This window comes from Chanos chanos, chromosome 15 (genome assembly GCF_902362185.1).
Source record: "Chanos chanos chromosome 15, fChaCha1.1, whole genome shotgun sequence".
NCBI classification, from domain to species: domain Eukaryota; kingdom Metazoa; phylum Chordata; class Actinopteri; order Gonorynchiformes; family Chanidae; genus Chanos; species Chanos chanos.
The window spans coordinates 3,798,522-3,809,946 of NC_044509.1; the positions used below are offsets into that span (position 1 = coordinate 3,798,522).

Genomic DNA, 11,425 nt, shown 5'->3' on the forward strand with positions numbered 1-11,425 from the left:
TAGTCGTGCACCTCAGGAAGCTAATAGGCTAGTATTAATGCGTCATATCCATTCTGTAAATTTCACCGGGCCGTTGGGGGGTAGGGAAACCCCCAGTCCTCGAAAACAGATAGCCTTTGTAAAAAGATGAGCACGGCCATAGCGACATTTTCTCACCGCAGCTTCACAAATCTGCGTGGTGTGGTCTTAATACATGCATTTACGCGTTTTACCACTGTAATTAACCAAGTTAATAGCAAAACTGACAATAAATACCACAGCGTATTAAATACCACAGCATAGTAATTCTCATGTACAGCTTTTTCATGATCCAGTGTCATTTTCCATTGGCATTAAGTTGGTGGAGTGCTGTCACCAGCGCCAATCTAGAATGTGAATGCAAATTATGAAGAAACGTCCTCCAGCCAATAATTTGCATTACCCAAATTATAATGGCCTCAAAAACGAGGCCATACACGGTGTATAAAGGTATGTGTACGTGAGAATTCATCGGTCTTCTTGTAAGTGTTTTAAAAATCCACTCATGTGATATGACGAAATTTTTGTGTGATCGCAGGAGGAATAAAAACTGAAGACCTGAAGAAAAAAAAAAAAACAGGTGTGTGCTGTTCAAATGCAAAATGGAGACAGGTGAGAAAAGTTTTTATTTATTTATTATACATATTTATGTTTCTAAGTCAATATAGGAGTAAACCATGCTCAATTGTTTATGAATCCCAATGTTTGCTTAATGTTTAATTTTTTTTTTTTACAAATGCATGTGTTTCATTATAAAATATTGTTTTGAAAATTAGTCAGTCAGTTCAAAATGCTGCGTATACATTGTCTCTGAACCCATTTTTCACACTAGAAAATGACAAGGACCACTGGGGCGGGATCAAGTTGTTTTTTTGGTGACAACAAATAGTTCAGTATGAAAATAATAATATAGTTGCAAACTAACGTTAACACACTAATCATGAAAACATAACATTTTCGGATTATCTATTTATAAGCAGGTGTTCAAAGTCAGAAATGTATTGAAGGAAAATTTCCTCGCCGTCAGTGACTCCAGAGAATTAAAATCATTTAGTAATATAGGCTGTTTTTAACTTGATTATGACAGTATCACTTAAAGGTGTCTTAGATACAGTTCAAAAAACGAATTCCCTATCTGAGCGCTGTTCGTTCTTCGAGCAGTTCATTCGGCCGTTTCTTTTAAATAAGAAGGGGGTTTACTGAACTTGGAATGAAGAATTCATCTTAGCAACTCCTTGACACAGGAAAACGTTACAGGATGGTGATTAATTTCATGGAGTAGCAATATTCTTATGCGGTAGGCTATTCTTCCGTGGACACTGGCCTCCTACGTGATGAGGCGCTGGGACATTGACATACGGGGGAGATGGGAAACCTTTCCGCACTCAACAGTGCGCTCATTGTTCCGACCCATCATCGTAAGTTGTGGGCATGTTCACTCAACCAAGCTGTTCCGTAACTGATAAGTCGCCTCCCTATTTGTCTCTTTCCAGCCGTGTGCTGTTAAAATCATATAGCGCTTCCTTCATAAATAAACTTACTGATAACGACAACCTGCAGCGACGTGATGTCTTGCTTAGTTCTCTATTTCCATTTTGTCTGGGAACATACAGGAGAATTGCGATAAGCAACGGTTTTTAGCTACTCCGTTCCATTACATCAGACGGCAGTGAGATCTAAGCTGTCCAAACTCATTTCCTTCTCTGCGAGTGTTTGGTTTTCCCCGCTTGATTTCTCGCAGAACTCAGGAGAACCTATGCCTCTGAGGCAGATACGGTGACTGTTCCTCTTTAGCATAATATACTCATAACTTCACCGCTGGTTTCAGCGCAATGGCAAAGGAAATGACTCATGTTACTTGGTGCATCGTTTGATTACTCGATCGTCTCCCAGCGGATACCAGTGGGTAGAACTGGTTTTATAATTTAAGAAGTGGACGCTTCTTGAGATAAGAAGGCAATTCCTAAGTTTGTTTTCTTGTGAGAAACTCCTAAATTCAAGATTCAAGATTCCTTTATTGTTACATCTCAATATACAAGTATAAGAGAGTAAAATTCTTGGGGTTTTTGCTCCTTGACATTGCAGCGACAACAGTAATAAAGAACAATAGAATAGTGAACATAGTAAAACAGCAGAAAACAGTCATGAAAGGTAATATAAGTAAATGCATGTCTGATGCTTAGTGGAGTGTTGGCCGGCTTATGTTTCCGGATCAGTGCTGCTTCAGAAGGACATGTTTTAAACTTTCTGTGTTTTCTACCCCTCACATCTCACCCAGTGTGATTAACAAGAAACGTACAAAGAGACATTAACTGGACTCTATACAGGACTGCCACAGAATCATCTAAGCACTGTTTTTTTTGGGCCGGTCCAAACTGGAGAAAGGCGTGGTCAGTGGTCACAGTGGGATTGTGGAAATTTAAAAAAAAAAAAAAAAGAAATCCTACTTGAGTGAAAAAGTTTGGACTTTTACACTACTCTTACGTCCTCACGCCAGCCTATAAAGCCATTCGGTTATAATCATGACATAAAAAAGCACCCCCTTCTCCAAACAGGAAACCGCAGAGTCGTTTTTAGATAGCGTTCCTGAGAATATCTGAGGCTCTTATCAGCTCTCATAAACCCCTGGCCAGGTAAAGTAACTGATGGAAAAGCTATTGTCTACATGTGAACAAGTTGTTCAAATATTCAGTCCTTTCACTGTTTCATAGCAACCTAATTCTATTTGTTCTACTGCTACATCATAGGAGGAAGTTGTTTTCCCTGAACCAATCAGCTTTTTTGATCAGCGTTGATGGTCGAGTGCGCACTGGTCATTTCTGCTCGTTGCTTTACAGGAGTTTGTATTCACTGCGTACAGATATGGCTCAGCCAATGGAAGCAAACGTAGACAAACCGCTGTATCAGTGTATGGAGTTGAGTTCAGCTCTCTCACCGACTTAATTGGTCAGATCAAACAGATAATTATTTTGTAAAGATAACTGAAAGTTATTACATGTTTGCTCTGCTTATCCTTCATTTAAAGGGTCAGTTGTGGTTGTTTTTCAGCCAGTGGTCAAGGTTTTTTTGGGAGTTTTTTTTTTTCTTTGGAAATGATGAATTAAGAAAGAAAAACAGAGAGGGCAAAGAAATGAAAAGGCACAGAGTGGAAAGATCAGTGGGGGACATGAGTGATACAGTATCACTACACAACAACAGTGTCTTTATGGATATGTTTGCCACACATAACCGCATTAATGGCATTTGCCCTGTTTTTAAATTGCGCATTTATAAACTGGTTCAGTCAAAATCTTGCCAGAGCTTGCTGTGATTGGCAATATATCTTATCAGTCAGAAATATTAAACACCCTTAAAAAATGTAAAAAGACTAAAATGTCACTAACTTGTTACTGTTAATGTAATCGTCATTCATCATTTGTGCCACCAACCTCTTTACAAACACCCCCAAAACCATATATATGTATGTGCGTGTGTGTGTATGTGTGTGTATATATATATATGTATATGTCTGTGTGTGTGTGTGTGTGTATGTGCATATATATATATATATATATATATATATATATGTGTGTGTGTGTGTGTGTGTGTGTGTGTGTGTGTGTGTGTGTGTGTGTGTGTGTGTGTGTGTGTGTGTGTGTGTGTATATATATATATATACATACACATATACATATACATATACATATACATATACATATATTTATACTATTATAATATTCAAGGCTTAATCTAATCTCAGCCCATATCAAACAATAGCCTTAAAGACATTTCAGTTGTAAAGCTCAGAAGCAGTTAATGTGTCTCATGATCTGTGGTGAGGTCCACAGACAGCACAGCAAACCTGAGGAGAATAATCCTTTCATAGAGTGACATTAACTACAGAATCTGGATGTGACAGGTGATAGTAGATGCTTAGATAAATATTTATTTGTAGATTCTGCAGAAGATACAAGTATACAAAGGTACACCGATGTGTGCGTGTGTGTGTGTTAGTGTGTATTTTAATCTTCCTTTCTTCTTTTCAGAGTACTCTAAACGAGTGTACCAGGGCGTCAGAGTAAAACACACTGTCAAAGACCTTTTAGCAGAAAAACGATCCAGGCAAACAAATGCACCAAGATTCAGCGTAAGTGTTCTTTCTTTCTTTCTTTCTTTCTTTCTTTCTTTCTTTCTTTCTTTCTTTCTCTCTTTCTTTCTTTCTTCCTTCTTTCCTTCCCTTCCCTTCCCTTCCCTTCTTTCTCTCTGCATGTCAGTCAAACACTCGTACCATATCATTTCACAGTCACAGAGAGTCTCGTTAACAATTATTTAATTTCAGAGGTTGGCACCTCATTCATGGTTGGCGTTTTTCGGCGAGTGCGCCGCCGGCCCCCTTCTGAATGTAAAGCACTCAGATACATTCAAGCAGTGGGCGGGTTACCAGGCATTTTTCCCAGATCCATATCAGAGACACCTGCTGTTGCCACGACTGTCTTCCTGACATGGCCAGTACACATGTGGCTTTGTTGTTGACAAGACGGTTAAAGGCTGGATTATAACCTACGCCACTGTGACCTTATCTGCCAAAGACAAACACAATAGACACTTCATGGCATCAGCTGTCACCGAACACTCACAGTTTACCATCTCTCTTTTTCTTTTTTTTCCTTTTTTTTTCTTTACAAGAAGAGACAAGCATTCTGGCACAATCGTACTTGTGTCTTAAATCACCACACCAAGGGGAAAGCTAGAATCAGGCTATTAGAAATCTTGAAAATCATTTTAAAATAAGGGAGAGGAAGACGACAAATGGAAAATTACATATTCAAAACAATATTTTGTTTATGTGTTTTGTTTATTTGTGGAGGCTTTTTTTTTTTCTTACCAAAATCTAGGAAATTCCCATTTGTTTTCCATACTCTTCACGACTTCAACTAGTGGACACAACTAAAAAAGAGAGGCAAACTCTTGTGCTAATTCTCCCAGTGCCAGTGTAAATACATGAAGCCATCAGAGTCTTGTGCATATGTGATGTGGCCTTTACAACCATGTACAACATCATTCAAACCATTGGTCTTCCGCTAACTACTTTAATTTTCCATTAGGAAGAACTCATTGTATGTTCTCATATACAACTAACATGGGTTTTTTTTGTTTTTGTTTGTTTGTTTGTTGTTGTTGTTTTCTTATATTCCATGTTACCAAGGTCATTTCTTTAACAACTTGTCTCATGACTCTATATCTCATAGAAAGAGAAACACATGCCATCAAACACATATGTACACACACACACACACACACACACACACACACACACACACGGTGCAAGGGGGAGGGGTGGATCTATTGTGACACTGGCAAATCGCATTCAAATAGTCTCCCACAAAATTTGCGTGTCTTTCAACAGAAGCAGAGAAGACCAGTCTCCATGTCGTCCTGTCTCTGTGTTTACTCCCGAAATAAAACAAGAGAAACTACTCAAATTGCAGCACAAAAGAATTACTCAGCTCCTCTTCCACAAAATCTCATCTTCAGACACATCTTATTCTCATCCTACGCTTTTCAGAAATGTAGTGTTATGTAGTGTTAAATGTTGTATGGCTTCGATACCCAATCATCTGAAGATGACCACAAATAATATCTCTGTTTTGATTGTTGTTGTTGTTGTTTTTGTTTTTGGGGTTTTTTTTTCAGACTAGTACAAGTTCCTCCCAACCAGCATTTGTCCAGGTGCCTGGTGAGTCTCCAGCCTTAGAACAGTCTATCCTTTCATCTGATAAAATCACCATCTGTCCAATTAAATATACCTGCCGGAACTACCACGCGGAGGGGCAGGCTAATGTAGTGTTGCATTGAGCTGAGCCGAGTTCCTCCTTCCTTCTACAGGTTCTCATATGCTTCCTGGTTACTACAGTATGCGAAGACCTTTCCTCTCCGAATCTGAACTCTGTCACCCCATGAAACAGTACCCCACGGACACCTATTCCTCTGCTCTGGGGGGTAAAACCTTTTCTTATGACCATCCTTCCAGCTATCCTTCCTTTATCGACAGTTACTATTCCCCCGACACCTTCGGAGACTACCGCGGAGCGTCAGCGTACACGGCCACGGGAGGGTCTCTCTTCCCAGCTTCCACTTTGCCCCCCCTGCTGCCCCCTCTGTCTGGAGACACGTCGCCACATCTCCTCCTGGTACTGTCATTTTCCAAAATATAAAAAAAAAAAAAAACGTCACAGCACATTATATGAGGATTTTTTCTCTTGTCACTTGTCACATGTACCTTTTGGATGGTTCTATTTTTATAAAAAAAAAAAAGGAGACATCACAAATTTCAAATATAATGGCAATTATAATCATCTCTTTGAAGAGATTTAACTTTTCACTGCTCATCTTCATTTAGTGCTCATATTGTAGTTGGTTAGTTTTTTTTTTTTCTTTTTAAATGATCAGCATCTTGATACGTCATCCCCCCCCCACCCCCCCCCCACCCCCCCCCCCATTTTTCTCTTGATCTTACGGTTCTTTTAACTCCCAGAAAGACTCGTGGGATCACCAGTCAGAGGATCCGGGGAATCAGCCAGAGGTCCTGTGTCCTGAGGGTCCGCCCCCAGTGACGGGCTCCCCTTCCCTGGGTGGGCCCGACTCCGGGAGCTCCTCTCCATACCGGATGTCCGGAAGTCGCAACGGTGGCACCCTCCCGTCTGGTTCCCAGCCGTACACTCTGCAGTCACTGGAGGACGTGCACTACCCCGCTGCTTCGTACTCCTCCATCTCCAGTTACTCCTGTCCTCCGTACATGACGGCCACCGGGGATCTTACGGCGGTGAAAATGTCGCCCGTGTCGTCCGAGGAGGCCAGCGGGGGTGCGGTGGTCCTCAGTGACACCACATCCTGGGTCAAGGATGACGGATCTGGCACCTGGTTATCATATGAAACTCGAAGGGCCTTTTGAAATGCCCAGTTCCGAAAAACAACCTATGGAGAATTGACACTGGAACCGCTGGATTCTAAAACTGTCCTCCAGAAGTGAAGGAACTATCATAGATTATAAATAACATTTTTCTCTCTCTCTCTCCCTCTTACTCTCTTTCTGCTATGTGTGCGTACATACAATGTAACTGACAACTTTTTTGAGTTGGTAACCTGTAAAAGAAAATGCATGTTGTTTCAAATTATTATAATATTTGTTTGCATATATTAGTCTTCAGGGTTTGACAAAAGGTCATATTAGTGCAAGAACCACCCACGGTATCATCCTTACTGTCCTCTTCACCTGGCTTACTTTGCATCCAACCTACACATAACGTATGGCAAGTAACGTATAGCCTACAGGTATCTTGCAATAAATGTTCTCGTTTGATGAGTTAGACGGTTGGTTTGATGATTTGTAGACAGTGTCATGAGTTCTTGCTTTGGTTGCTTGTGTTAGGAACACTGCTAACAAAATAAAAGAATCCATGTTTTGTCACGAAATTACGATGTTTTTTTTCCCCCGCGCAATCTAAGAGTTTGAGAATACTTTATGCTTTAAAACAAAGAACTAAACTGAGGATGATATTTGGGAAAATTCATTGTAGAACTTTTGAATGTTGTATTCAGATTGTATTAATTACCAACTAAGATTAATTTGAATTGAACGCCCCATTATCTTTGCATGTTTTCCACGCTGTTTCCAGTTCCCCCGCTTTTTAAACAACGTCTGGATATTACTACAGCAGAAAAGAAATATTAGTAACAGTAATGACGTGTGAATAAGTATTTCATAAAACCATAACTTTAAAAAATAATCAAGACTATATTCAAAAACGTGGATGTTACGCCGCAACTGCTGTTGTCCGCACTTGACCTGTTGCTATGACGCCAACTCGTTGTTAGGTTAAGGTCCCCGTAGCGGGAGGAAAAGGTAGAGATCTTATACTTCGCCTGTTCTAAACCAATTTTTAACGGCCTTTTTAAAGTTTAAAAGGCATTATTTACTCTAAATATTTAGATATATTTGTGATTGTTTTATATTTTCGAAACGTTAGTGGAGCTGTCACCGAAATTCGGTCTGCGTTTACAGTTGTTGTTAAGCTCGTTAAAAAGGCGTGTCATTGTTCGCCAATAGGTTGCTAGGCGCTCTTTGTTGTTCTTCCTTGCACTGGTTGGTGTAAGTTGAACTTTTTGAAGTTTGAGAGCCAGCAAAGTGGATTTCCTAAAATAGGAGTTTTCAGAGGATTGCCTTGCTCCACAGCTGCGTGGTGTTATAATTGTACACCTCATCTGGACAACCTCTGATATGTTTTTAAAGAGGGTCTAGTTACACTCATATTAAAATATTCGAATTAGCAATATAACGTTAGCCTACGTTAGCTTAGAATGTGGCATTGCCTTTGGAAGCATCTTATCTTATTCAGACGAGATAGAAACCCGGGCAGACGCAGAACTAACGAAGCGTGCAGGCATTGATGTGTAATATTACACGCATTTTACACACAACGATGAAATAAAAAATATATATTACAGGCAGTCTAAAGAACTATTTGTCAGAAACACTATGAATCTGTATCATGTTTTGGAGATGATCGGGGAGGGGTCCTTCGGACGAGTTTACAAAGGCCGAAAAAAGTTCAGTGGACAGGTAAGTGTGAGTGAAAGAGAGAGAGAGAGAGAGATCACACCATTTAAACTACTCCTATGTTAAACGTACATTAATCATTCAATCTATATTTTGCTGATGCGGTTGTTAGATTCTTTACAGCATGATCCCCCACCTCTCTCCCCCCCCCAGGTGGTAGCACTCAAGTTCATCCCGAAAACCGGTCGCTCTGAAAAGGAGCTCCGAAGTCTGAAAAGAGAGATAGAAATCATGCGAGGGCTTAGACATCCCAACATAGTGCTTCTCCTGGACAGTTTTGAGACGGAGACAGAGGTAAGCTGTCCACGGCGTCTTAAAACGGCGAGGTCAGAGTACGGATGGAATGTGTGTCTCTTTCGGTAGAGGATCCAGAAGAACAGCAACTGCCAGGACTGCAAATTTTCACATTCAAATCTTTGTCAAACAACAGTCTGAGGCGAAACGACACACAGAGATTGTTGGCAGCAGAAACAGACAATGTCAGCAAAAAAAAAGAAATCATCAAAACCTGTTTCAGAGGCAGAACGTTATTTTCAAGTTACAGGGTAACATTTTGGTGCCTATGTTAAATATGAATTAAACAAGGAAAATGCAGAATAGACAAAACCTTGATTTGACAGCATATTTATTATCTTATTATTTTATTTATTTATTTATTTATTTATTTATTTGCCTTTGTGGTTACTTCCTTGTAATGTGAAGTGTGGATGTGAACTATTTTCCCCTTCAAAACTATTTTCCATCTGTTTGCCCTCTCTCTCTCATGTCAGGTGGTGGTTGTGACTGAATATGCAGAGGGAGAGCTGTTCCAGATCCTGGAGGATGATGGGAGTTTACCGGAGTGCCAGGTATACTGGGACGTACTGGTCTGATATTATACTAGACTGCATTATACTAGGCAAGGTCTCTTGATAACTGCATACAAAAACCTTACTCTATACAAGTGATTGTGTTTCAAGGTTTTTCAGTATCTTAACAAGTCCTGTGTCGTGAGAACAGATTCAGCCTTGCCTGGGGTTAGAAAATGGCTTTAAATCTAAAAGCGCTCTCCTCTGGTTGTGTGTGTGTATTGTGTTGTGCTGTGTTGTGTGTGCCTTCTGTTGTGTGTGTGTGTGTGTGTGTGTGTGTGCGTGCATGTACGTGTGCGTGTGGGCGTGGGTGTGGCCGTGCGTGCATGCGTGCGTATGTGTGTGTGTGTGTGTGTGTGTGTGTGTGTGCGTGCGTTCATGTACGTGTGGGCGTGGCCGTGTGTGCGTGTGTGCGTGCGTGCGTGTGTGTGTGTGTGTGTAGGTGCATGAGATAGCCTGTCAGCTGGTCTCAGCTCTGTACTATCTGCACTCCCATCGGATCCTGCACCGAGACATGAAACCACAGAACATCCTTCTGGGAAAGGGGGGTGTGGTTAAACTCTGTGACTTTGGGTAAGTACATAAACACTGTAATATACTGTTTATTGTCCTCATACACAGACCTTACAGCCACACCTTAGGTCTTACTGGACGTTCATTTGAATGTCCAGGTAATACCCAACATGACCTTTCTATTCAAAGTTTATTTCTTATCAGGAAACAATGAGTAATGTCTTTACAAAACCACAATGCTGTTTTTACTGACAAAAACATAAGAAGAGTGGTCATTTTTATAGCTTTTTTTTTTTTTTTTTTTTTTTGCCTGTTTTATGGTAGGTTTGCCCGTGCCATGAGTGTATCCACCATGGTTCTGACCTCCATTAAAGGCACTCCTCTGTACATGTCCCCCGAGCTGGTGGAAGAGAAGCCCTATGACCACACAGCTGATCTCTGGTCTTTGGGCTGCATTCTCTACGAGCTCCACACGGGGGCGCCACCGTTCTACACCAACTCCATTTTCCAGCTGGTTCACCTTATTGTGAAGGACCCGGTGAAGTGGCCCGAGAATATGGGCCAAGACTGCACGGTAATTGAGCCCATGCTGAGTGAACAGTTTGCATTTAGTTAGGCCTTTGCCAAAGTACACCCCCCCCCCCCGACAATTTAAGCAGTAGACCTTCATCTTTCAGTTTCTCATCATGAGATAAAACATATGTTTGAATATAATAAATGTAATGGTATATTCTTTTCATTTGCTTAAACTGCTTACACAAAGTGTGATACGAATATTTCTTTTGTGTCAGAGTTTTCTGAAAGGTTTGTTGACCAAAGACCCTCAGAAAAGACTGTCGTGGCCCAACCTCCTTCAACACCCGTTTGTCGCCGACGGAGTTCTGGGTAAGACTCACGTGTGTTGCTCTGTTCCCTTATACTTCTAAAAAGTCACTTTGATTCTAATCACAAACTGAAGGATGCAAACTATCCGGAGCATATTCCTGTGAGGCTTATGTTGGATCATCTGTTGTAAACTGTCATCTATAATTTGTGATGTGATATATTAACTCATAAGCCTGAAATGAACACTTGCCACTCACCAAATATTAGTAAAATGACGCATTTCCTGGAAACTCGATCTACTTTATCAGCCGCTGTAATTTTGACTGACCAAAATGAACTCTTGAGTGGAGTCTGCTGTTGCTGTCCTGCTTCTGATTGGCTGAAACGGTGATCCGGCCACGGTACACAGGAGCTAATCCTTTACTGATATAAATTCAATTATTTTGACGGTGTTCATAATCGAAACCGGTAAACAGACACATGTAACGTGTACAGGGATCACTGCTTTCACACAAACATGAAATGCAGAAACTGTGCGACACCAGTGTAGAGATGCAGTCTAATTATATTCACGTGTGAGCATAAATCAGAGAGCCCGCTCTTCGTGCTCTTGTTTTTAATAAGC

General features: G+C 40.7%; 2 protein-coding genes across 2 annotated transcripts in view; both read left to right on the plus strand.

Moving 5' to 3' along the window:
- Positions 1 to 620: 620 nt before the first annotated feature.
- pou2af2 (POU class 2 homeobox associating factor 2) lies at positions 621 to 6,949 on the plus strand. Its single transcript, XM_030792416.1, has 5 exons — positions 621 to 630; positions 4,044 to 4,144; positions 5,692 to 5,734; positions 5,884 to 6,188; positions 6,533 to 6,949. Exons 1-5 carry the CDS (start codon positions 621 to 623, stop codon positions 6,947 to 6,949), a joined length of 876 nt encoding a protein of 291 aa, XP_030648276.1.
- A 1,584-nt stretch (positions 6,950 to 8,533) lies between these two features.
- Positions 8,534 to 11,425, plus strand: part of stk36 (serine/threonine kinase 36 (fused homolog, Drosophila)) — a 19,307-nt gene continuing 16,415 nt past the window's right edge. Inside the window, exons 1-6 of the mRNA XM_030792938.1 lie at positions 8,534 to 8,617; positions 8,768 to 8,908; positions 9,385 to 9,462; positions 9,905 to 10,035; positions 10,300 to 10,549; positions 10,767 to 10,860. Of these exons, the coding sequence (XP_030648798.1) occupies positions 8,534 to 8,617; positions 8,768 to 8,908; positions 9,385 to 9,462; positions 9,905 to 10,035; positions 10,300 to 10,549; positions 10,767 to 10,860 (778 nt within the window). The remainder of the gene's footprint in view (positions 8,618 to 8,767; positions 8,909 to 9,384; positions 9,463 to 9,904; positions 10,036 to 10,299; positions 10,550 to 10,766; positions 10,861 to 11,425) is intronic.

What these genes read in the sequence shown, in the direction of transcription:
- pou2af2 (XM_030792416.1), top strand. An exon ending in CAAATGCACCAAGATTCAGC is followed by an intron (nt 4,145 to 5,691) that starts GTAAGTGTTCTT and finishes TTTTTTTTTCAG; the next exon opens with ACTAGTACAAGTTCCTCCCA. An exon ending in AGCATTTGTCCAGGTGCCTG is followed by an intron (nt 5,735 to 5,883) that starts GTGAGTCTCCAG and finishes TTCCTTCTACAG; the next exon opens with GTTCTCATATGCTTCCTGGT.